Source organism: Anser anser (assembly GCF_964211835.1).
Source record: "Anser anser genome assembly, chromosome: 5".
Classification (NCBI taxonomy): Eukaryota; Metazoa; Chordata; class Aves; order Anseriformes; family Anatidae; genus Anser; species Anser anser.
The window spans coordinates 61,006,774-61,032,581 of NC_139725.1; the positions used below are offsets into that span (position 1 = coordinate 61,006,774).

Below are 25,808 nucleotides of genomic sequence, written 5' to 3' on the forward strand. Positions count from 1 at the left end.
ATTTAAAACCTTATTGTTCTCGGCTGAGTGGCCCCGAACAGACGCCGAGAACAGCGCCGGGGAGTGAGAAGTCATTTGTAGGTCAGGACAGCGACTCGAAGCAGATTTCGGGAATCTTTTGAAATATTGATCACCTCGTAGCCAGCCTCCGTGCGGGTTTATTTTTTATCCCGGGCCGGGAAGGGAAGCGCCCCTGGGCTGTGAGGGTCCCAGTTGTTCTCCGGGAGAGGAAAGCGAAAAGGCAGAAGCCGCTTCTTTATTCCGCACATAGCGGCTCTGTGGCAATTTCTTCCCGGGAACATTAGGGGCCATGCTTGGAAAGGCAGCATATATTTTGAATTAAGCTCAGTATGCTCTTTCTTCCGCCTTTTGCAATACACTTTTTTTTCCCCCCTTTCTTTCTATTTTTTTTTTTCTGGAGCACTTGTCAAAGAAATGCCTCCTTAATTTGACATCTCGCCGTTGACTCTTTCCTCCCCTCTCATTCCTTCATTTTTATTGTTATCATTCTTGTTGGTTTTGTTTCCCTTTCTTTCCTTCTTTCAGAAAGCCCCTTTGCTAGCTGCCCACGGACCGAAATTAAACAGATTTATATTTTCTCCCATCATTTCCCCGCAGAAAGAAGCCGGGCTGGGGCTCGCCGTCTTTTCTTTAGTATCAAGTACAATTTGTCTTTTGCTTGTGAAGATTTGGTAAATCAGAAGGCAGATAGATAGCGCAGATGGTCGGAGGTGTCGGGTCAGATTATGGTACGCCTCAGTACAGTGCTAAGCTCATTCTGACGGAAAACCCTGATATTATTTTCACAGATCTACACAGTTCACTTGAAAAAAACCCTCCGAGCCATTTACATCATTTATGTGAGGCTCACAGCTAGCGGGATGGAAAAGCTTTCAATACTGCTCATTTTCATAAAACCCGACAGAGCCGGGGAGACAGAAAAGCACAGACAAAACTCACTAGTTCAGGGGCACACCGCAGAAACTTGAAAAAAAAATAATAGAAGGGGGGACTTTTCGGCTTCACTTTGCAGAGCCAGGTTAGGTTTCCGCTTAGGGAAAAGGGGGGGAAAGAAAAAAAAAATCAGAGAAGGGGAAAATATCTGCAAACATTGCTGAGGTTCAAAGGGTGATGGAGAGTCCCCTTTCTACCCCATCCATGTCCTCTCCGCTGGTGAAAAAATAAAAATAAAAAAAAAAAAAAAAAAAAAAGAGTAACTTTAACAGCTCGGTGAAAGGTCCTAAATAACCAAGGGTAAAAAAAGAAAACCCCAAGCTCCTCGGTGTGAGCATCGGGCTTCCCAAGGGAACGGGTGGGACGGGGCGACCGCTGCCCCCGCCCGGCCGCCCCCTCAAGCATCCCGGGCCGGGCCGGGGAAGAAAACCCCTGCCTGGGAGGTGGAAATGTGGAAAAGCTGTGCTGCTGGGTGCCTAATTCCTCCTGGCCGTGTGAGGGTGATGATTACTAATATTACTGTAGGATTTTTTTTTCCCTTTTTTTTTTCCTTTTTTTTTTTTTTTTTTTTTAAATCGTGCGCATGATCTGGCGAAGGGAGTTACTGGGCTGCAGCCTAATGACCATGAACAGAGCGAGACAGGCTCCATAATGAAAGCCAGGACTGTAGGCTAAAGGAATGAATCCTCATTAAGAGGAGGGAGAGCAGCTCGCAGGGGCGAGGGGCTGTCCCCCGGTCCCCAGCCTTTGTTCCCCGGGAACCGGCCCGGCTGGGGAGCGCTGGAGGATCGTCTGCGAGGGGAGGGGGGGTGAAAGAAAGGAAAGGCAACACCGAAAAAATCCCTAGGAATCCTGCCTTAACCATTTAAAAGGTGACCCTTAACCATTTAGAAGGGGAAAACCAGCCCAGCTCCTGCAGCTCTGCGCCCTCTCCAGCTCGGGACTGGGGAAGTGGCACAGCCCGAGGGGGTCCTGGCCGGCGGGGGGGCTTCGTTGTGTGACACCAGCACCCCCCCGGGGTGTGTCCGCTGTGTTTCTGTAGGTTTTTTTCCCCAAATACCAAGGGCACCGTCCGTGACGTTGAGAACCAGCACCAGCAACCTTAATTTAAGGCACGGCTCCGACCCCCGCTACAGGTAGCGTGCGGGGTTATCCCCGCAGAGAGGGATCCAGTGGAGGATGAGGAATAAAATTGCACATTAAAAATAAAGGTTAAGCAAAAGCCCTGCACGGGGTGTCCTTTGGCCTGCGGACAGCAGAGCATCCTAGCCCTGGGAGCGGCAGAGCTGTGCCCCCCCGGCCCGGCAGCGCAGTCCCCTGCGGTCCTTTCTGCAGAAGCAGTTTTCAAACGCAGCCGAGGTGCGAATACACTTTTTTAAGCCTTTGATTGGCGTGAAGCATTGCATTTAAAAAAAAAAAAAATCCCCCCCTGGGAAGGAGAAGCCCCACTTTAGAGGTCTCGGCGGGCTCGCCGTGGAAGTTCACCAAGTGATGCTAACCGGGTCTGCAGCGCTGGCTGAGAGCCCCTGGGGCGGGTCCCCGGGAAATCAGGCGGCGTTTTGTGCCTCGGGACCGGAGAGATGCTCCGGGTCGGGCAGGCACCGGGGAACATCCCTGGTGGCTTTCCCCCCCCCGGCCCGGAGCAGCGGGCTCGCTGCCTCGCTGGCCCCTGCAGGACCGGCTGGGGGCTCTCGGGCCCCCGCTGGGGTGATGTGGGGGGAAACGCCCGGGTTTCGTTGGTTTTCGTGTCCTCGCCTTTCTTAGTTTTAGTGTTAAAAGCGCCAGGTTTGTTGAAAAAGCGGTTGTCAGTCTTTCCGTTTCTTCCTAAAAAGGGCTGTGTTTAAAGTCGTAATCTGCTCAATGTTAGAGAGAGTTTGCAGGCTGGGTCCTCACTTAAAGTTCCGAAAACCTTCGGAAACCCCGGAGAATCCCTTAAAATGCTGCCGGACAGACAGGGGTGTTCCCCCGCTTTCTACTCTCACCACGTATTGATCAAGCGTTTGTCCTGCGGATTATTTGGGTTCCCCATAATACGAAGCATCAGACCACAGGCAGTGTATTTCATGTTAGAAATAAACGCTGAGAACTCAAAAACCTGAATTATTTGGAGACTGGAAAGTGAAGACCCTCCTTGCACAGGGCCCTGGCCAAGGCCAGGGCTGCAGGCAGGACGGATCTCCCACATCCGAGCTCTCTCTTCAGTTTTCCTGAGGTTATGGGCCTGATTTAAGGTCCCCGATGCACCCGGGTTTGTTTGCCCCCTGCCTTTACCCGCGGATAAATGCACGCAGCACCGAATCTCTTTTTAACTGGGGTGTGTTCACTTAAAGCCTTCACTCCGCTTAAAATTCCTGTTTTCCGTCAGGGTTTTATCTGAAAATTCGAACAAAAGGAAACAAACAAACAAATAAACAAAAAATAAAATGTTCAAATAAACACAGAAGTTTCTGCTCATGCATATTTCCTCCCCCAAATATTCCCTCTTTTACACCTTTTTCCCATAGGAACATCTCCTTTGCGAAAAGAAGGTGCTCATGCGGAAAAATATTTCGTGTCTTTGGAAATGCAAAGAAAATCCCTCAAATACCGCGTATTCTCCCAGGACGGGGACGAGGGCTGTCACCAAACCACCTCTTTAACGGAACGCAGCAATGGGGGCAATTCAGGTGTTTGGGGAAGCGTGAAGGACCAGGATGAGAGACCCTGGGACAGCTTGGTGCCCACATGCGTGTCTACACGTCTTCTGGAGTTGTGCACATGGGGCAAAGCTGGCTCAGGGCTGATCTGGGACCCCAGAGGTTGCTCGCTGAGGATGGAGACTGCTCGGGAGCTGGGATCCCTCGTTTTTTGGCGAGGGAGCATCTCGGCAGCTTTGGGGGCTCTTTCAGCAGCAGCACGCCCAGGGCAGCCCGGCTCCGGCTCCAGCTCTGGCACCCCGGGCTCGGAAAAAGGATCGGGGGCACCTGCCTGGGTCGCTCCCCCCTCGGCATCTCCAAAACCCTGCAGCACCCCGTGGGAGCGCAGACACCGGCCACTCTCCTTCTGCAGGATGAAAACCATGGGAGACCTGAGAAGCAAAAGAAAATGTCGCTTCCCTACTTTCCTCTTGGGGGATCTGGCCCTAGAGATGTCCCCAGACTCGTTCATGGGGACGCGGGGACAGGATGTCCTGTCCTCCCTGAGAGGAAGGGCCGGGGGTCCTTAGCCCTTTGCATCAGCTGGAGGAGGCTGAGGGGAGCTCGCCGAAAGGAAAGGGGCATGTGAAGCCCTAAGAGCAAGAGCTGGGTCCACAGAGAGGCAGTGTTAGGGCTCTCCGCGACGGGAGTCACAAGCCCTGGTGGTCTGCCAGCCGGGAGGGAGCTGGTTTGGGAGCCCTTTCAGAGCCCTGCATTGACCATATCTCTTTTCAGAGGAATGCAAGCCATTCAGCATTGATTGGAGATGATACTATGAAAGAGTCCTTCCTGCTTGCCGGTCGATAATGAAAGTAGTTGTTTATGACTTTGGGTTTCTTTAGATGAATGCTGTTGGGAAGCAAGGCAAAACAAACAAGGAGGAACCAGCGGGACACAAAGTCCTCGTTTCTGCAGCCTTCAGAAACCGTTTTTTTGGTGGGTGCACAGTGACAGCCTCGGGTCGGGCGTCCTTGTAATAAATAAATGGGTTAAAGGAGCTCAGGAGCCCTGAAGAACCCCAGTGGGGACCAGCCCTTGACAGTCCTTAGAGGGAATTAACCGAGAAGTCCCTGCTGGCTTTATCCAAAGCCTGTTGAAAGGACTGGCACCCTTCCGGGTGAGCTCGGGTGGGACCTCTGGGAACCTCAGCCTCTCTTGGTATCGTTGCTTAAGGCACTTGGGCCATCGAGAGGTGTTAACGAACACCATCGCAGTATTAAACCCCTCTTTCTAGACATTTAGGGAGGGTCTTTAAGAGACTCGCTTAAGGTAGATTGAAGCTTTGAAGCGATTTCTCGATAGCTTTATTTAACGATTTGTGAAGGGGGGTGCTGCAAAACAGTAATTGCGGAGGCCCTAAGGGCATCCAGGAATTAAAGAGTCCCTGGGAGCCAGGCAGGGAGGCTGCTCTCCCCTCCAGGACACCGGGGAGATGCGGAGGGGGGCACAGCGCAGAGGCTGCTTCCACAGGGACACGCTGCTTTTCACGTGTCTCCCTCTTTTCATTCCCCTCCGGCTCTGACCGGCAGCCAGGTAGGTCAGCTATTCCTCTTTGAAGCTGCATTTTTGTTGCTTCAATTCACTCTTCTGAAAGCAGCATCGCATCTGACCGACACCCGTGCTGCGGGTGGCAGAAACAGTTTTCTGTTTGTCTCTTCTGTCCTGTTTCTATTTTCTCTGTCCTTTCTTCTTTCATCCTCATTGCTGATGTCTTTTTTTTTATTATTCCTTCCCTCCACCCTGTACCCTCCTCACCTTTCCCATCTAGCTTATTTTCTTGTGTTTATTGGTAGCTTTAAATCCACCCTCTGCCTCAGCAATAGGGAATAAAACCCAACCCCATTGCTACTACAGTTGGTTGGAGGCAAGTATCAGCTTCTAGTCTCTTCCAAGCTTGGGCTGTGCATTTTTGCCGTGTAATGCTGCACATCAATAAATAAAGGCAAACAATTTTGTTAGCGCAACTTCTGTGCAGGCGAGCAGCAAGACCGTCAGCAAGGGCAGGAGCTGGTGGCGTGAATCGGAGCTGACGGGGCTGGTGGCGTTCCCCAGCAGCTTCTCCTTCCAGCCCTGCTCCAGGATGTGAAGTATGACACTTTAATGCGTTTTCAATCCCTCGGAGGGCTGGGCTGCATCTTTGTAGATGTGAAGAAGCCTTTATGTGATCTCTGTTCGGCTTGCTCCAGGGTTAGCTTAGTGCAAAGCGGAGCACCCTGCTCCCATCTAGCATGAGGGCACCTAGGAAAAATGATAACATGAAATCATTCTCAAGCACAGGATAAATAAATGTATATTTATATACATTTATATACATTATATACCAACCCCGAGCAGATACTAGGTATTGGCCCGGATCCTCCAGTTACCTAACCTGGTGTAAAGTCGCTGACTTTTCCAGAGTTGCTATTGATTGCACCAGGGAAAGAGGCAAAAGAGCCAGGCAGTTTTCAGGAAGGGCCTGAACTATAACAAAGAAAAAATCAGTAAATTTGTGTTTTCAACTTTTTCTGGGCCGGGGGCTCCTCCAACACACCTACTACCCACCCGCGGGGCCAGCATCACGCGTGGCACCAAAAAAAACCTCTATTTTTTTGTAAGGAAAACGCTCGGGGCCCTGCAGCCCCCTCGCCCGGCCCGCCTGCGCGCTCTGCCCGGCAGGTGGAGCATCCTCATCGCTTTTCACCCGCTCGTCGCGCCCCGAAGAGGAGGGAAAGGCTGCTCCTTCCCTCACGGCTCGCCGTTCACGGCTTATTTTCGGGGGAGGATACCCGCACCGAGGCGAGGAGAGCCGCGCAGCGGCGGCGCTGAGGGGAGGAGGCCGAGGCGATAGGCGAGGGCTGCCCCGCCATTTTGCAGCCTCACTGGGAGGCAGAGGGGCGAAGCGGGGCTCGCAGCCGCCCCAGAACGGGCCCTTTGCCGGGTGCAGGGCTCCTCCCGGGGTAGGTTGGCCCCGGGTCGGCCCTTTTTCCCCTTCGAGACCGCGGAGGCGAAGCTGAGGCGGTCGCCGTGCCCCGCGCTCCCTCCACCTGACGGCCGGGAGTCAGGCCCTGGACAGATGTTTTGGCGTCCCTCGTCATTCCCCTTCTGTCAGTGCCACTAACCCCGCAGGGCTACAACGTCCTGGTCACCTTTTAGGTGCCGATGTCCCCCAGAAGGGCGGAGCGGCCACTGCCCGACCCGGCCCCGTCGCCCCGCTCCCGTCGGGGGCACTCGGTCCTGCGCGGCCATTTTGTGGAGCTCAGCCGCGGGCCGTCAGGTGCTACGCAAGGAGGGTTTTCCCCTACTATTTAGTAAAAAATCGGCGTATTTTTTTATTTCGAGGAATTTAGAGAATCGTCTACGGCAATATATTTTAATTTGTATGTGCCCGACTAGGTAAAATGCGTCAGTCGAGATGTTTAACTGTGGGAGGACTCGACAGACGCGTTCGGCATGACACACGAGGCACAGTGGCAGGGCGTTTTAAAAGAGAAGTGTTAGAAACAGCGAATTCAGAAATTTAGAGCCGTACAATTACGCTAACTTAGATGTACTAACTGTAGAATTGTCATCAGTCAGGAAAGGGCTCGGGTGTTGAAAGCAGTGAAAACAGCAGCAGTTGTCACCTTGAATGCGGTGTTCAAGTCTCGTTACCGGGTTCCTCAAACGATGTAGCAGAAGAGGGGCAGAGGAGGGTAGCAGCACGATGACAGCCGCAGGCTTTTTACAGACATAAAATTTAGCCCAGAAATGTGAACTCAACTAAATTTCAAGAAGCAAACAATCAGTCACGTAAGAGTGTTAAGGGATAATGAACAACATAGGAGAGGTATGTCTCGATCTCAAAAGCCTTGGTGGAGTTAAAATGATTTATATAAAGTTAACAAAAATAGTGGTTTTGCACAGCAATGTTTAGAATTGAGCGTCATAACGGAATTCTAAGGAGTAAGGGTCATATAAATAACAAATACATCACAGCTTATTCTAGGAAGATAATACTTGTAAAGGATGCCCTCGTGGTTCAATCTGAGCGCAGGGCATTTGATTTTAAGGAAGGAATTTATCTCTTAGCTTATGGGTATTTTTCACCTTTTAATGAAGAACCAAGTAATGGCCGTTGTCAGGTGGGATATGAAATACAGCTGTAAGTCTGCTATGAGATGCTGCATTAGTGTTAGTATGGTGATAATGGGTAGATACTCAGGCAGATAATCAGGCAATTTGTTTGTGATTTCTGCACTCAATGCAATCTTGGAATGCATGAAACTTTATTGCCACAATTGAATTTCATATAATTGCGTTTATTAATGTGGTACAAAAATGCAAGATGTACAGTAACATTTTTCTCCCGGCAGCGTTCTGAATAGCACTGGCAGCATTAGGTGGAAACATCCGTTAGAAATGAAGTATTACTGTTTGAAGCTGTTTAATATGTGTATTAAATATTCCTCACACTTTAGCATTAAAATACAGAAAAATGACAAATACATTGTTACCAAAGCTATCGATTTAATCACCACATCTGATAAAGGTTTTGATTTATAATTCCTTTGGGAAAAGTAATTATCCCAACCTTTCCTAAAAACGCCTGATTTTTGCTGTAGCAGAAGTTGATGGAGCAATTATTCTGCTCTTTAGTACGTCTTTCAGACTTAATAACAGCCTCATATGAGAACATCTTAATTTGTCATCCAATACTGGCTAATGGTTTGATGCATCTTTTCTCCAGTAGGACCAAGAATCCTTTAGGACAGTCATATCTCGAAAGTTATCAGTTGTCCAAAATCTAGATGTCTTTTGCTTCAGGCTGGTGCTTACTGCTGCTCTTAAAATCTACAGTAATCCTGTAGATTATCAATGTAGTTGGATCTCTCAGCCCTTTCTAACAGGGACATGTGTCCTCTGAATTTATAACACAGGACAGCATTTATTATTTGTAGTTACGTTACTTCATTTAAACAATGTCCAGAATAGCAAATGTTTTACATAAACATGCTTTCAGAATCACTATCAATTTCTGCAATTTTACCCTTTAAATAAATTGTATTGTGAAACCAAAGAGGAGGGAATAAAAACCCCTCTCCCTTTAGTTCTGTTCCTCTCTTTTTCAAAAGCATTCAAAGAATAAAATGTATCATAACTATTTTAAAGGAGTAAATGGTGTGTTTCATCGTAATAATTAGCAGTTGCATAATCTGCTCTATGGGTGGACCTCGTGTTGTGATTGATATAGCAATGAGTAGAACTTCTTAGCTCTTACGTGTTTAAAGTCATGGTTCTGCTTTTTTTGTATGTCTGCATAACTTCTGTGTGTGCCCCATTTTCTTGCAGATTTTATAGGAACTGTCAGGGAAACAACTAACAAACGTTGTTAAACTGTTTCTAGAGAAGGAATAAACAAACTGTTAACGTTTTCCACATGGTGCTTGCTGTTTGACTCCCAGTTTACTTACAATACAGATTTCCTGAAATTGATATGCTTCCCTGGGATATTTAACTAGCAGTGTCTACTTAAATACATTTAGGGTCAGATACACATCAGTCAGCAATTTACTGTGATAGTTTCATTCTGCATGCTGCAAACTAAACAGATCTTTAATATATAATCCCAACTATTTTTTTTTAGGAATTACTAAGGAATTACTTAGGATTCTTTTTTCACATCTTGCAAAAGCAAAAATATTTCACATTGATGTGTGGTTTGAAGCACTTATGGATTTTTTCCTTAGTATTTACAGAAAATATTTTGTTTGATATCAGAAATGTTTCCAGGTACCAGGAACTAGGTAGGGTACCAATCTTTTAAATACATTTAGTAAAACTATTATGTCTTTCTCAGAGTTTTTATCACTGCCTGTTCTAATCCAGTCTCCTGGATTAGGTGTTCTGATCCTCACTTGACTATTAGGCAAATTCATTTCTGTCAAACATCCAGCATTTTAAATGCTTCCCCCCTTTCCCTCCCCATGTTTTCACAGTCTCAGTGCTACAGTATGTAGTCTTAATGCCACGTTAGTTAAATTCTGCAGTAGTTTTCTATTCCTCTTTATCCTGGATTAGGATATCATCCTCATCACTAATTGACTGTGGCTTTACTTCTTACACACAACCCAAGGAAGTATACACCCATAGAGAAGCCATTGTGGGACAGTCACATTTCAAATAACCTGGCTTAATGTTAAGTGTGTCAGAGCTAACTACCTGGGTTCGGTATGTTCTGATGGCGATTGCATCCTTTTTGGAAGACTATGTGACTACATTTAAAAAAAAAGTAACTAAACTTCTGCACATAGCAACACTACACAAACAGAAGAATGAATTCATAATACCCACTTTCCATTGCATGTGAATTGTGACTTTAATCACACTTATATACACATCTTCTGATTTAAACGTTCTTCACAATTACTACAGGAGGAGCGTACAGAATGGATAAGAAGCTTTTCCATTACCAGCATTGCAGTCAATAGGCTTAGTAAACCAGCTGGAGTAGAGGCTACACATTTTGTACACAAGCATCTTTTCTTGCATTCTCCACGCCTCCTAAGAACATTAAGCCTCTCAAGGATAGAACTGCTCTAGGAACCTTTACCCAAATTATACACTTTGTTTTTCCTAACTGTGGTTTAGACTTTCAGTAAGCCCATTACCACAATCAGTGAGAAATTTGGTTCCACTAAAATGGATTAGATAATTAATTTATATGCAGTTAAAACTGTTTTACTCATTTTATCTTAAAATGCATGGTATTGTCTTACAATTTTGACTTGTTTATTGTATCAGTAAAGCTTTGGATTGTTTGCGTAAGTCCGTGAGTTGCATTTTTCTTTTGTAGTTTACATGATGAGCGACAGATTCTTAAGCAACTTGGATAAACTTCTGCTCGAGTTTGGTAGGTCATTTTATCATATATTTTTAACTGAAAATTACTACTGCTGTGCATATAATGATGTTTTCAGCTTTTTACAGTTACATTAAATTCAAACAAGCAAATTTGTAGTATTAAGGTTTTGGTGATTGCCTACAGAATGTTTTATTCACTATGAGGTTATGAAGCAGGGTGCTATCAATTACTTAATGACAAAACTGCTTGTCTGAAGGAGTAATTTTAGATATCTCATTAAAATCTTTGTTTATTGGTGCCTGTGCAGGTAATATTGCATAACGTTTGTTTCACAGTTCATTGTAGGTAAATGTGAAAAAGCATTTATTTTTCTTTTCAGTTTTCCAGCTAAAGCAAACTTCTTATGCAAAAGAACACGTTAACCAACAGATAAATTGTGAGTAGTGATAAGTTATCATTTTAATACTCATTTTATTTGTATCATTGAGTACACTGCTTGTTTCATTAGTCCCGGTACGTGTTCTGAGCTGCAGGAGCGGAAGCAAGCTTAATAATAAAGCTGTCCAGTGTCCTGCTCTCACCCTACCTCATCTTTTGCCATCAATACTTGGTGATTCTCCCTAGCAGACTTTGCTTTTGCTTTCGACTTTTAGCTAATGCTGTTCAGCTGTCTCATGGACAGCCAGTTTCATGCTGCGCCATTTCCTGCTCTTACTCTGTGGCTCCTCACAGTAACTGGCAGTTCTTTGATTCAGCTGTGCTTGCTCAATGCATCTGCCACTTGCCTGCCTTTCTTTCTTCATGGTTTTTGTTCTGCCCAGATTTGGACCTCTGCCTCACTGCTTCTTCTCTCTTTCTGTCTTCCTATAATAATGAAAGTTCTCTCAGTTGCTGTGACCTACTCAAGCCTGGTTCTTCTTTTCTGCAGTCAAGCAGCTGGAAATTTTATTCGGAATCCAAAACAGTAATCCCAATGGGAAAGTCTTGCTCCACATGAAATTCTTTTTACCTAGGACTAACAAACAGCATAATATTATGAACTTAGATCTTGACTGATTTTTTTTACCACATTGCTATGTTGCATCACTCAATTACGGGAATGTCTGTAGGGGAACTGTTCTTTAGATGACCTGAGGACATCAGTGCTCATCACTGGTACCCCATAAGTAGAAACTGAAATTCATACCCGTGAGGAAGAAGAATAAGAGAGCATTCTGGTCTGATTGGTGTTCCTGTATTTCTAATAATCTTGATTTATATGTCCAAGCATGTACTTATACATTTAGAGGTTTATCAATATTAAATTGAAGTATTTTAAACTTTAAAACATCTATAACATTAAATCTGATACACCTAGAATTCTGTATTAACTCTTTGGTCATGTAATTTGAACTTAGAGCTGTTTCTTGTCTTAAAGTTTTTGTAAGCTTATTGTAAATGAGGATGCTTCTAGGGAAAATCCAAATTCTGTGTAGTAACATACTATAGCTGTTTTGTTCTGTTCAGAAATATCTATATATGTATGAACTCACAAGCAACACATGAACTTCTAAATGTTTGGGTTAAATTGTTCAAAAACTTACCCAGAAAGAGTTCCACTGATTTAATTTAGTCTCTGTGTAAGTACTACTTGGCAGAAGAACAGTTGTGTCATTCAGCGTCTGACTTTTGGTGTAAGATTCATCAGACTTTTTGGCTGGAGTCCCTCTATAATCAGTGAAGGGAAAGATTCACTTCTAGGATGTGATTTGTCTCATCCTAAAGTAAGAGTTTAAAGAAGATTAGATAAAGTATGCTTTAAAAAAAAAATTCTGTCGCTTCATAGTGAGTGTGGTTGGTGCCACGTGTGTCTAGATGTCTGTATTGTAAACTTGGGTGGGATGGATCTCATCCACGAGGTCTTTAGGGAAGTAAAAGTGAATACAACAGCTCACACTTGTTTCAAAAATGCTTATCTATAGAAAATTCTAAATGAAATGTTAAGTGTGTAGCTTTGATTATATAATAGACTTTTTAAAACATAGTTATATCTTGGTAAATTTCAAAATGTCATCTGCAGGCTATTTTCAAATACACCTTCTTTTCTGCAGAAATGAAGCATATGTTGCCTGCCCAATAGTTAAGCTTCATGCTAAGTAAAGTCAATTCAAGGTGTTAAGATATTAAAATATGTTCGGATTCTCTTCCTCTTCACTGACTGATGTTCATCTCTGACGGATGTTCTTTACTGGTTTCAACCCAGGTGGCATAGTGAATATTTAGCAAGTACTGCAAAACCAGGCCCAAACTTCAGGATGACCTGAAGCTCTAGAGCAGCATTTCACACAACTTAAGATACATCTCACATAACTAAGATGACTGTCCTGGTTAAATCAATGAGGAGGGCAGGATGGCTGTGGTTGAGTGACTTCTGCTTAGGGACACTGCCTTTGTCATACAGTGCATCAGGGCAGCCGTGATGGCAAGGGAGAGTTGGCACAAACAGTTCTGAAACGCTGTAGGAAAGAATAAATTAACAGCACAGAGTAAAAACGTGCACCTAGTTGTGCTCATTGCATTGCAATGTGAGCATGCATCATAGATGTCGCAGCTTTCACTTGTGAAAAAGAATGCTGGTAATGTTCATCAATTTGTATTCTCTGCTAACTGCCCATTAAGACAGTATTTCTTCTTGTTATGAGTTGTCTGTTGTTAGAAAAGGCAGGAGTTAGAGTCTGTCTTAAGGATCTCCCCAAATATGATAGTTCTTGAAGACTTGTCATTATAATGCACGCTCCCCATTTTTTAACCTCTATCTCCTACTCAATATATTAATTTATCTTACATTACAGATTTCCAATTTGCGTAAATTCCTTTTTTATTTGGATGTATCTGTTCCTGATCTCGGCAGTCAATTGTGTATATGCTTTTAGTACGCTGTTAGTGATGTTTTTATTTTTCCCTTCTTGAAGTCAGCTTTCCCATTCAAAACATTTGTGTTTCTGGACTTCTGTAAAAGAAAACATGTCTAAAAGAGACCTTTATCTCAAGCAACTTTTGTACTCCAATCAGTCTCCCCAGATGCAAGCGTTAGCAAAGGCAAAGTGGCTTATACTCCAGTTTTCCTGTATACTACCTCTAGTGTCTGCAGACACATGTACTTCTGTGGCCTCCAGAGAAAACAAGGGTCAGCTTTAACTATTAATAAGAGCGCTTTACTTTCTACCACTATTAATTACTTCAGTTTTATGCAGATGGGGATGCAAAAACAGCATCAGTGTTTCCTTCCAAAGCCAATCTCGTAATATTAAATGAAAATTAAGGTACCACACAGCTCAAGCCTTTTCATTCACTTTGTTGTTGCTTTGTTTAATTGCAGGCTGTCTGCTCATCTGCACTATCGAGTCCAAGTATTTTGGAAGAAATTTTGACTCCTCCTGAATGTAGACTTTTTATTTAATGGATATCTTGAAAGAAGTACTTAAACATTTTTTTTTTTATATTTCAGTGTATTCTGTAAAAATCACAGAAAAAAGGAATGAAATTGCTAGGTTGAAGGAAAATATAAATAACAGCAATGATGCAATTGCTGATTTACGCAAGCAAAATGAGAATAGTAAGGACAGCTGTAATGCGTAAGTACACTATAAGCTGAACTTTTGGTCATAGGTGGCATTAAGAAAGTCGCTGAGGAAGTAGTGTAAGAATATGTGTGCTCAGACAGGAGTGAAGTAAAAGAAAACTTTAGTATTTTCCAATTATTTATTAACCTCTAAATGAGGTACAAGAATTGCAGTATTATCCATCCCCTGAACAAATAAATCATAGAAAAACAAGCTGCATTTAAGTTTGCCTGTGCTTTATTAGAATAAAAATGTTCAGAGGTCACAGGTACCATCTTTGCAGCATGCTAATATATTCAGGTAGTAAGGTTGAACACGAACATTAGAAACATGATTTTTCTATTTTTGTATACATTGTAGTTTTGATTAATGTAGACATCTGACAATACAGAAAATTTGGCACAGATGATGTAATCCTGTCTTTTCATTGCAGTATTCATTTTTCTAAAGTCTGTCTAGCTCTTGGCAGTTGAAGTGATGATTTGTTAGCAAATCTTATCCTTTTTGTTTTCTTGCAAAACTGTATCTAGAGATAAGTGCTTGAAAATAAATGTCTATAGCAGATTTGAAAACATTTGCAGGATATGAATGGAGAATATGTGTGTTTCTAAGAATAAAAAAGAGAAGTGAAGATAGCATCAGGGTTCTTTCTAGGTTTACTTCAAACTAGCTGAAAACAGAAGAAAGAATGGAATCAATAGTGTCTGAAGTGGGTATGGTTGGTAGCTGTTTGAATTGATTGCCATTCTGTAATGATTCATAGCTTTATCATAAAAAGTTAGGAAAAAATTTGAGCTTAACAAGAAAATCTCAGTGTTCTTTTATACTAAATTCTTGCTTACAACACACTGTAGAATTAATACTTTTGTAAATTACTGAAATCATTCACACTACTTCCCTATTTTTTTTGAAGTTGTAGCTGTTATGTGATGCAAATACGGAAGCAAAAAATTAAGGGTAGAATTAAGGATCTGACCTAATTTTTAATCATTGAATTCAAAGGACTTTGACTGAGGTCCTAAAAAGAATAATCAATGGCATTACTGTAAAGAGACTGAAAATGAGAAATGACTCATTCATGGATAGTTTATTCATACAAAGGCTATGCTTGCAGAAGGATGATATTTTGTGTCTTATATTATTGAAAATGTTGTTTAACAACGTACTGAAAACTGCAATAAACAAGCCCTGGCTATGAGATCAGGCAAATAAAGACCTTATGTACTAGAATCATCTTAAACTTCTGATATTTATCTAGTCGATACTCCATATACACTGAACATGATCTACTGTCGATTTTGTAAATTCAGATATTGTTTTCAAGTCACAATCATCCTCACAGTTGATTGATTCAAAGACAAGTATTATTACATTGAGTTGCCAGTAGTGCTCAATAGAGCTCCCAAAGAAACTAATTTTTGTCTGGATTACTAGGCATCATAAGCATATTGAAGCACGTTCAAAGACTCTGAACAAAATACTGGATTCTTATATGCAGCAAGTTTACAGAAAATACAATACATGAGACCTGTATAGGGACACTACTGTGTTTTCTAAAAAGATCCATATTAGTCTGTTTAACAAAGAACTGAAGGCATACAGGGACAAAAATGAAATACGTATTCTTGGAAAAGTGATGACTTTTTTTTTTTAATATATAGTTGATTGAATGATTCAGACTTGAAATATTGATCCCAAAACAAGAATGTGTGGTGAAATACAGTTGATGGAACCTTTTCCAATTTGATTGTTTATTTTCCAATTTTATTGTTTATTTTCTCTTCTAGTGTTTTAATTTGGGTTCAAGGATGGTGAGATTTCATGGAAATAAGTGCAGATAAACTCAGAATATTACTAATTTAGAAAAGAAACTTCTGGCTTGTCCCACTTGATAAACCACAGGAAATTTTTAGTGCTTTCAGTTTAGTGTGAATAAAGATCTTTTATACCCTAGCCAATGAAAGGAAAGACAAATAAATGTGATAGCTACCAAGACTCTCCATGAAACGGTGATGCGTTTAACAAACTAATAGATCAGCAACTGGGATCCTTTATGCTTTGTTCTGCTGCAAAACTGTGTTTTCATACTTTGTGGGTTTTGTTTATCTGCAGAATAGGTGTGAATATGAAACATAACACAGCATGGTTTGCACTTTGGTTAACAAAAGCTCCATGACTTTTTCATTGCTCATTTTTTTCCTCCAAAGAAAGGTACAGAGTTTTCTGGAAGAAGAAGAAAAGTGTTTGTGTGTCAGTGCACTTTTATGCCTGTAGATTTGGTTTCTACTTTTTAAAATCTGACCTCTTTAAAGTGTAGCTTTTTGCTGAATTTGTGGTAGGTGTGGTGAAGTAGCATTTTGTAATTACTTTTTAATCACCAATGGTATCAAACAATTTGTGCTAAATAACGCTAACTTTCCTGGATGGATGCTGCACTTTCTCATTCAGCTTTTTTTGTTGACAAATTTTAATGCTGTTATAAAAGTTTTATATAAAACTTTTAAATATATAATTAATATTTTTTTTTATATAAAACTTCATAAAAGTTTTATATTGTGGTTTTTTCAGCACCTGAAGTACATTATCTTTTGTTCAGGGTTATTGGACTTAAGCAAATTAGTTGTGGGGTCTTTGTTCTTTATTTATTTTCTTGATGGAACTTGCATTACAGTAGCTTTTACTGCAGCCTCTGTTTTATTCCAGCTTTGGAGTGCTTGTGCAAATGCACAGTCCTACTTTGTATGATTGCATGTAACAAACTCTCTGCTTTTGAACCATAGGGTATACTCGCATCCCAAAATGCTGTTTACTTGCCCTAAGTAGTGAATATACGGTGTAAACAGTACCATATATCCTCAGCTGCTCTCATTTCCAGTAGAGAATTGCTTGCTTTGTTCAGTTGTGACCTTGTTCTGTATTGCCATTTCTCTTCTTCTCATCATTTATTTCCATCCCTTTAAATGTAACTTTATTTTTGACCTGTATCTTTCCTGTCCCAGATTTATTTGGTTGCCAGCTAGCTGTGTTTCCGGTGCTTATAGTTTTTTTCTTCTCTCTTCAATCTTCATCTTTAATAGGATCTATGTAAGTCTTCCTGAAGTTGTTTTTTACGGGCACATCTCCTAGGACAAATAGTTCCACTCAAATTTCATTCTAGGTGTTTTTGTTGCCCTAGAGTAGCTTGTGTTCTAGACAGATGCTGAATTTATAGATAGTTATAAGCCCTGACCAGAGAGAACGGGTGTGCTGCTTTTTTCTGTAGAAGTTACACTTGGAGGGGGCATGGGCTTCTTTTTTATCGTAAATGGGATCTCTGTACCAGTCTAGCTCAGATGATGCAGCCATCATCTGAATCTCAGCTCCCAGCATCTCAGAAGTTGGCTGTTTGCAACCTGTCGCTACAGAGATTATTCTCTCTGAATGAGAAGAATTTCAGTAGCAAAATAATATATTTAGCTCCGTAGGCTTAAGTTTAATTTTTCTGTTTTTTTCCCTCACCTCACAACACTTAGGTGTCTGTTCAGTCTTAATAAAAGATTACTTTCTGTTTGAAGACTCCATGCATTGAAGGTTTCTAAGTTTGTTTCTCACAATCTGTAATTGAGCCCCACCCTGGCAATTTGTTGTTACAATTCTTTGTGAAAACATCTTTTCTGATAGCTAGTATCTCAGCTGGGAAGGTAGGAAACATCCAGGACCTAATGGTTCATGCTCCGTATTTATCCTTTTTTTCAGGCAGGATGTTTTCCTTTTAAAGACCCACTATATGCCTCTCCTAAAGATCACATCTTAATTTATTTTGAATCAGAGTCTATCTGCCTGTTTCCCAGAGGTCCCACATTCAGGGAAGAGGCATCTTTAATACCTGGATATTGAGAAAGTACTGTTGGCATAGCTTCAGGAGTCTTAAGTCCATCATGTCCTGAAGTCCTTTCCTTCCTGAAGTTGCTGTGATTTCAGTCTAATCTACAGCATCCTGCTGTGGGAACATCATTTTGGTGAGCTGCATCATAGCTCTTAAATTATATGAGGCGCCTGAAATTATAATCAACCAACCAAACCAACCAGCCAAACAAAAACCCACACAAAATGGATTAATTGTGTTTCAAGGCTGTTGGAGAACCACATGAGAGGAGGCAAAGCGGACCTATCAGTTCACTCTATAGGAATCTATGACTCCAGACTTCCAGGTCAGCCCTTGCGGTCTCTGGGTTATCGTACTGAAAGGCAACATCTCTTTCTGGCTGTTTTCTGAGCAGGAATTGCTTAGCAAATGGAAGAAGTTTTGAGTTGGTGGCTGCTGCCTGCATTTAAGTATGAGATAGGTGCTGGTGATATTGGTGAGAAAAAGCAGCGTGCATTTCCAAGAACGTACACATTTAAAGGATTTACTGGTGGTACTGTTCTGAGTACCTAAAACTTGCATTTTGATGCCTAAATGGTTAGCAGCAGGGTCCTAAAAGCTTGTGAAGCTCACTCTGTTCCTTAAAAAGTGCCTTATAATTGTTGCTAATCCTATATATATTCTTGAACGTGCAACTTTAAAATCTTGAGAAAATAAATGTATGCATGTAAAAGCTTTCTGCACTAAAACCATTTATGTTTGACTTTCAAAATATTATTAATTGTTCTAGTTAGCTAGCCAAAGTAACTTGTTGATGTTTTAATTTTTAAATGCCTTTTTATTAGGAGAGACCATTTATATACTTTTTTGTACTTTCTCCACAGCTGGAAGCCCACCTATGCAATTCTTAGCAAGCATGAAGAATATTTGAAAAATGAACTCGAAGTTCTGCAAGAATCTACAGAAAATGAGAGGTATCTATGATATCTGAGATGAGGTTTCTAGCAGTAGTGCCTATTAACCTCTCTAAACTGATCAGCAAAGATAAAGCAGTCTGCATCAGAAAGTTTTGGTAAACTTTTCAGTGTAATAAAAGAGTATCTGGTTTATATTAGTATGAGTTCATCTGCTACTTTGTAGTTACTAGTGAAAGAGGATAAAAAATGCTTTTTTCCAAATTCAGTTGCTTCCTAAGTGCCTATTATAATTTTTCATAACACTGTTGAATTGTCGATAATTTCAAGAAAAGCCTGTGAAATAAAGGTAATTAATATTTCTGCTTTGGCAGAAATATGAAATATCTGGCCACGTTTGCAGGAACATGTTTAATCTAAAGAGTTTTTTTAACCATTATTGTGACGTCTTCACATAGTGTATTTCAGATACTCAGGTTTGGGAAGACTTTTTGAAAAATATTTAAGTTCTGTTTTTTTCAGAAGCTTCATGTAGATGACCCTAAGCCTTTACTTTCATACATGCCCTAAATAAGATAACAGATGCATTCAGATATTTTTGAGCCTTTCTTATTTGTGAATATGAATTAAATATGACTATTAGAATATACAAAAAAAAGTTTCATATACTTCTATATATTCTTCAGAATAACTACAAAGCATACAAATTGAATGAATAATCGTGAAAAATAAGGTAAGTGCCTATGGAAAGCCTACTCTATAACCATCTTAAGACCAGTTGAGTAAGGTTCTTGTCAGTATTAATTACGTGTTCAATTTTGTTTAGTAAGTGGCATTTCATTTAAGTTTCATCTTCTAATTTCTACCTTTTAAAGAAATGTCTTGTTTTGGAATGTAGCTGCCTACACTGAATGGGATAAAGAACAGTTCCTGAAAAATCTTCACTGAAATTTTCAAAATGGGTTGTGCAAAGTTAACCTTCTGAAGTATTGTTTACCACTCAGATAAAAGTGATCTTCATTTTAGGGAGACTGCTCACCTTCACTGATCTGCTTGGGAAGGGGAAGAGAATGGTTAGCCTTATGCTGAAAAAATCATGGCAGATCCATCTAGCTATCTAAATACCGTTTTAGAGGTGTAACTGTAGGTAACTACAGTTACGTTGGCTTTGTTCTTTTGTTTGTGTCCTTCTTTCAAGTAGCTCGAGACAGCAGAAGTAGATGTCTTCCTTTTTAGGGTTCCATATTTGGTGAAAAATAAGGCTAAATTGGATTTCTATAAGTATATGATTAAGCCATTTTGGCCTTCACTAGTTAGATCTGACAAGCCAAAGAATCATTACTTTTGAAATGTTTCTTTAGATAACTAGTTTCAATTCCAACACAAAAGTGTTTGATTTGTTTTCCTGAGCTTCGCTATAAGACACCATGACTATAAATCATAAAATGAATTTAATTTATATATTTTACAAAAGTGGTCTTCAGATATTTCTTTCAAATACAGTTCCTCTGTACTGAAGCATTTGATGATGAACTCAAATTAGCAAGATGTGCAGTCAACAAATTTTAAATACATAAATTAGGAAGACAAATAAGTATATTTAAAACTTCATGTGCTGAATGCCCATCTTATCTGGCATAAGTGGATATTCAAGGCATGCTGCTTTAAATTGAAGGATGTTTTTAAAAGATGGGCAGATCAATTTACATTTAATTAGGCACTTACTGTGGAGGTTTTAAAAGCATTCTGTTTTATTTATTTATTTGCTTATTATTATTAGTTTCAAGAACATACAAGAATGTGTAGTACTGGAAATTCATCTTGAAAATATCACTTATGTATCACTTACATTTTAGAAGTGATATTTTCAGGATGGAAAGAACAATAAAAAAGGCAAGAGGAATAAGTAACTATCAAGGTAGTGTTAAGGAGCTTTGTGGATGTTGTCTTTTTTTCCTTTTGACATTAAATTAGAACTTTTTCTAATGACTTTAGTGTGAACAGTGCTGAATTCTAAATAGCCTATGTTTAACTACATGAACTGGAGGATGTGAATTACTTAGGAAAAATCCTAAAAATGATGATAATTTCTCAAGACTGTTACACTATACCATATATAGCTAGAAATATTTATCTTTGGAAAATACATTTTTGGGAAAGGCATATATTTAAAGTTTGAGGTTTATTTTCAGAAGTTTTAAATGTACCAGTTGCAACAAATTATTTGACTTCGATTTATTTATTTATTTATTTTACATTTATTTGTAATGTATTTTTAATTGTATATCGGCAAATTTCATTGTTGCTCAGCTAGTGTTTGTAGCATCTATTACATTCCATAGAACTAAATATCTTCCATCTTTCATACCTTGTAAATCTGGTACAGTATACACAAATCTTTAGTAAATCCCATAGCTTCTTGGGTTCCAAAGACTGTCCGTGGAGAAAAGCAAATAGATTAATGTCCTTCTCTACATCAAGTTTGAGAAGTCTCAATTCGTTGGTTTCATAACTTTGAATCACAGCAGTGATAATCTACAACTGCTTTCTTCTATACAGGTGTTTTGAACTTCAGTCACTTTAACAGGAGCTAGTACCCGGAGCATAGTTTTATTTGAAAACTGATATCTTAGTTTTTTTCTCCTATGACAAAAAAAAATACATTTCTTTTTGTAAGTGCAGAAACTTCTACTGTTGTCTTTGGGCACAAATTTTACTTTCTTCCATTGCCCAGCCTAACCAGTGGGCAGCCAGAAGCGTCTGTCTTTCAGTCAAGTTATTAATAGCAGTCTGAGATAAAACATACTCTTTAAAGAATGCTTAATGCAGAGAACCAGGTGGGTCTGTGGCTTTAGTTGCTATTATGCATCATAATTTGTTTCATAAAGCAATTTCTGGCTAATCTACAGGTGTACTAATAACTTAGTATTTTTAAATTTGCCCCTCCATTGTTAACATAACCTTTTACTAGATGACGACATTTCCTTTACCTTCAAATCTATGATTTTGTAGTGGCTTGTTTTAATATCAAGCAACTTGTGTAATATTTACTTCTCAGTTAATTGACCAGGCTGTGTTAATGATGTGTGCTAGATGTCTGGAGCTGAGGTAGGTCTTTATAAATGTGTACCATCTGCATAAATTCGTACCGTCAACTCTTACTATGTATTTTGCGTATGTCCAAATTCATCCTTTTTTTTCCCAAGGATGAATTGAATAGAATACAAACATTTTAGATGAATGACTTAATTTCATTTTAAGCAGTTATTAAGCTTTTGCTTTCAAATGCAGAGAGAAATATACTGGGCTATGGTCGTTATTCATACTATTAAAAGACTGTAAATAATTAAGACTTGTCTTTGTGGGAAATACAGACTTCCTGTAGGTTTATACTTACATTACATGTGTGTGACATTAAGAACTCGAACTAGTTCTTTTGTTAATTACTCAGTGTTATTAATTACTCAGCTAAAGATACTACTTCTGCACTGGAAATGACCTGTAACGAAAGTTATGCTTAGCATCATTATTGGTGTAACAAAAGATGCTTCCCAATGAGACAGTTGAATATTGATCTGTCATTAGCAATCTATCTTTGTAAATTCCTTGTATGAATGAGAAAACAGACCAAGTAAAGTCTTTTCCAATGTAGTCACTGTCATTGATTTAACACAAGGTGATGGCTGCTCTGTGCAACAGTGTTTTTCTTTCTCTTTTTTTCCAAACATAATATTGATCAATTTTCAGCCTTATGTGATGAATTATATCCAATTGTGTGTTATGGTATTTGTTTTTATAGCAATTTTTTCTGAAGCCCATTTAAACTCATAAGATGTCACAAGCATTTACTTAACGGGGCCTCTTAATTGATGCTACTTACTTCAGTAATTTGTAGCTATGTACTCACACGATGTCAGTGAAATTATATTAGTGTAGGATTAATTTTGATGGCAGTTCTTAAAAAAACTGAGTATTCTGTCCCTTTGCCAATTGGACGTTTAAATGTTTGCTTAACCTTAAGCATGGATAGCGCTATTCTTTTAGGACTAACACACACTAATGTGTGTGTTTAAGTCTTCCCTGAATCAGACAGGTTGCTTAGCATTTCCTTGGAGGCTGCTCTTGAGTGATGCATAAGGCTGCTGTAAAGACTGGACGCTAGGCCAAATTCTCTTTTAGTGTAAGTTTGATACAGCTCCACTGAAAACAGTGGTGTTGTGCCAGTGAACACAAGCAGAGAATTTGGCTTGCTGTGATTTTCATGATAATTACAGAAGGAAGAAACATTTGTCATCTGCGGAGCTACCTTTGAACATGGTATGGTCTACATTCCTGTCAGAATAATGACTGTTTGTTATATCATGGATGTATTCTCTGTTATGTACAGTAACAAAGAATGCTTCCTTGAAAATAGCTGGAAGAGAAAAATTAGAGTCAAATAGTGATATGCTAAAAGTAATACTACTTTTTGCAGAACAACAGCAAGTCTAATTGAGCTGATTCCATAAACTAGTCATTTTTTCCTGATAAACAATAGCTTAATAAGTGGAAAAAATTGTGATTTATTTTTATAGGAAAATGTATCAAGATTACATAATCCAGTATAAAGAGATTTTGAAGCAACACCATGAAAAGTATGCAGAAACTGCTCTTGCACAGGAGTGTTACAAAAAAAAGAAAGAGATTGAAGAAATCCAAAACAGAATTCTGAAGCAGTCTGAACAATATAAGTTGAAAGAAGACGCTTGCTCGGACATTCTGGGTACTATTATTATCAATGCTTAAACTGTACAGACTGTTGCTAGTGTACTGCACATTAGAAATGCTGTACAGAAATCCACTAACTGATTCATCACAATTTCTCTTAAAAGGATTAAAAATTCTTCTTTTTGTTACACCATTTTTAAGGAAAAAAATTTGTAGCAAATTGAGATTTGGAACAAGAATTCAAAATACACATGCTGATTTGCCGTTGGGCTTCCTGGGGTAAAAACATCCCAAAATTACTTTAGAACTAGACTCTCAAAAATGTAAATTTATTTTTCATACATGTTCTGTTTTAAATGGCATTACCTTCAGTACTACTGCTATTTCTGCTATGTACACTAAGCAATGATAAGTGTTCCTGAACCGTTAATTCATCTTGTATTTGTAAATATTAGACTTGTTAATGATTTGAAACAAAATTTTGTTTCTGCAGAACCTGCTCCTTTTAAATCCCTTAATGACTGGGCTTTGCATATGTATCCTTGATGCATAGTGTTTATACAGTTTATGGGGAGGAAAGTTTCTATTCACCTTTCACATGTTTTTATTAAAAAAGTATAATTTATTTATGCTTAGAGTGGCACTAGTAGGCATTTCCCCATGAGAAAATTGAAGGTCAAATAATATTATTCAGTTAAATTTTATGGCAGTTTTTTGAGGGAAGAAAGTAAAATTTCGTTTAATGACATATCAGTCGACAAGCTTCATTAAGGTGGAGAAGACTAATTGAAGTTAGATTTCGAGACTTGTCTATAAAATGTAGATTTGTCAAGAGCTTTTTGTAGCTCTGTAATTTGCAATTATGGCATAGAACTGTGAGGGATCTGTTAGTGTTCACTGCTTGAAAAAAATAATGTTGCCATGTTTGTCCCTTAACATGAAAGTGCTTCTTTGAGGCAAAAAACACAGGAAATGTTAAAGCTTGCTGAAGTTGCTACGCAAGAATCAATTGAACTAGAAAGAGAAGCAGAGGAATTAGAAATGAAAATTAATTATTTTAAAAAGGTAACTGCATTTTAATTTTCTTTTATATAAGTATACTTTATATATGTAGGTGTTTATACTGTCATTTGCTGAAACATAAAAAAAGTACATTTTCAAGCACATGGACCAACAGGATGATATCAGAATTGGCAATTATTTTTCTATAGCATCATGTATGTTTTCTTGGAGAAGAAGTGTCCATGAATATAAAGGCTCTTAAAGCTTACTTTCTGTTGACCTCGGTTTACGCTATAATTCTCTCAAGGCCCTGTGTTTGGATGACTTTCATGTTAGCTCAACAGTGCCAGAGCATACTCAACAAAATATAGCAGGACTATTCCTTTGGGAGCCCCAGGGCTTGAGTATACTGCCTTCACAGGTCCTACTATGTTTAAGAAGATTTTGTTAATATGAATGTATTTAACTAAATATGCTTTACAGTAAGAATTGCATCAATTCCTTTTCTTTCCTTCTTATCTGGCTACAAGAAAACTTTTAATGGCACTGATTCATCAAGTTTAGAAACCATTTGCAGCACATATTTTTTTTTTTTATTATTTTCAAATTTTTATGTTTCTCTGTTCTTTATCTTTTAAGAGATTTGAAGAGACTACAGAAGATCAAAATGATTCAGAAATGGTTGAAGGAAAAAATCTGAAAAGTCTAGAGAAGCCGAAGGATTTTAAGGAAAGGTGTGTTTAAAAATTATTTATTTTCCCTTGCTTTCATTCAGAGTACTATCTCAGCATTTATACACAGACTGCAACAAAACTCAAACTGTTGCTATATAATGGTTGGCAAGGTTCTCCAGTCCTGGTCATGTGGTTGAATTATGTAATTTTAAAAGTTTCCTGTTACTTGAGGTTTAGTGGCTAGAGGTGGTGGCTAATTTTGGTTCTTCGAAAGTAGATGCATCTGGAAACATACTATTCAAAAGTATTTTGTATAAGGCTTTGCTCCTCACAGCTACTGGTGATACATCTGTGTGGATAGTTTTAAAGGTTTTGAATACATTTACAGTGAACGCAGTCAGAAATAAAATGCATTAACTCTACTAAACACATAATTGGTGAGAAAGAGTCATGGTTACAAATGTCATTTGTCTTCAGCTCTGGATTACTTAAGAAATTTAACTCTTAATTTGGAAGAAATTTAACTCTTAATTTGGTTCTTAAAAACAAGCATGAGTGAAAGTTTCATAGACAGGATTAATGGTTTAGTAAATCAGTCAGTTATCATTTACAA

At 39.6% G+C, this 25,808-nt stretch overlaps 1 protein-coding gene and 1 long non-coding RNA gene across 7 annotated transcripts in view; one reads left to right on the forward strand and one right to left on the reverse strand.

The window, feature by feature from the left end:
* Positions 1-40: 40 nt before the first annotated feature.
* The window catches only part of LOC310900572 (protein SIX6OS1), a 38,320-nt gene continuing 12,552 nt past the window's right edge, over positions 41-25,808 (forward strand). Inside the window, exons 1-9 of one of the 6 annotated variants that reach the window (XM_083838739.1) lie at positions 41-5,162; positions 10,444-10,500; positions 10,832-10,888; positions 13,940-14,066; positions 18,783-18,872; positions 23,387-23,574; positions 24,013-24,055; positions 24,464-24,584; positions 25,161-25,255. In XM_083838739.1, the coding sequence (XP_083694865.1) occupies positions 10,449-10,500; positions 10,832-10,888; positions 13,940-14,066; positions 18,783-18,872; positions 23,387-23,574; positions 24,013-24,055; positions 24,464-24,584; positions 25,161-25,255 (773 nt within the window). In that variant the 5' untranslated portion in view covers positions 41-5,162; positions 10,444-10,448. Of the gene's footprint in view, positions 5,163-5,970; positions 7,753-10,443; positions 10,501-10,831; positions 10,889-13,939; positions 14,067-18,782; positions 18,873-23,386; positions 23,575-24,012; positions 24,056-24,463; positions 24,585-25,160; positions 25,256-25,808 lie in introns of those variants that run through there. The other 5 variants (XM_083838735.1, XM_083838736.1, XM_083838734.1 and 2 more) reach the window with 5 other exon arrangements.
* LOC310900573 lies at positions 5,156-6,299 on the reverse strand. The gene is made up of 3 exons (XR_014585224.1): positions 6,174-6,299; positions 5,955-6,092; positions 5,156-5,867 (listed from the first exon to the last, which is right to left on the reverse strand). It is a non-coding gene; the product is annotated as an uncharacterized lncRNA (long non-coding RNA).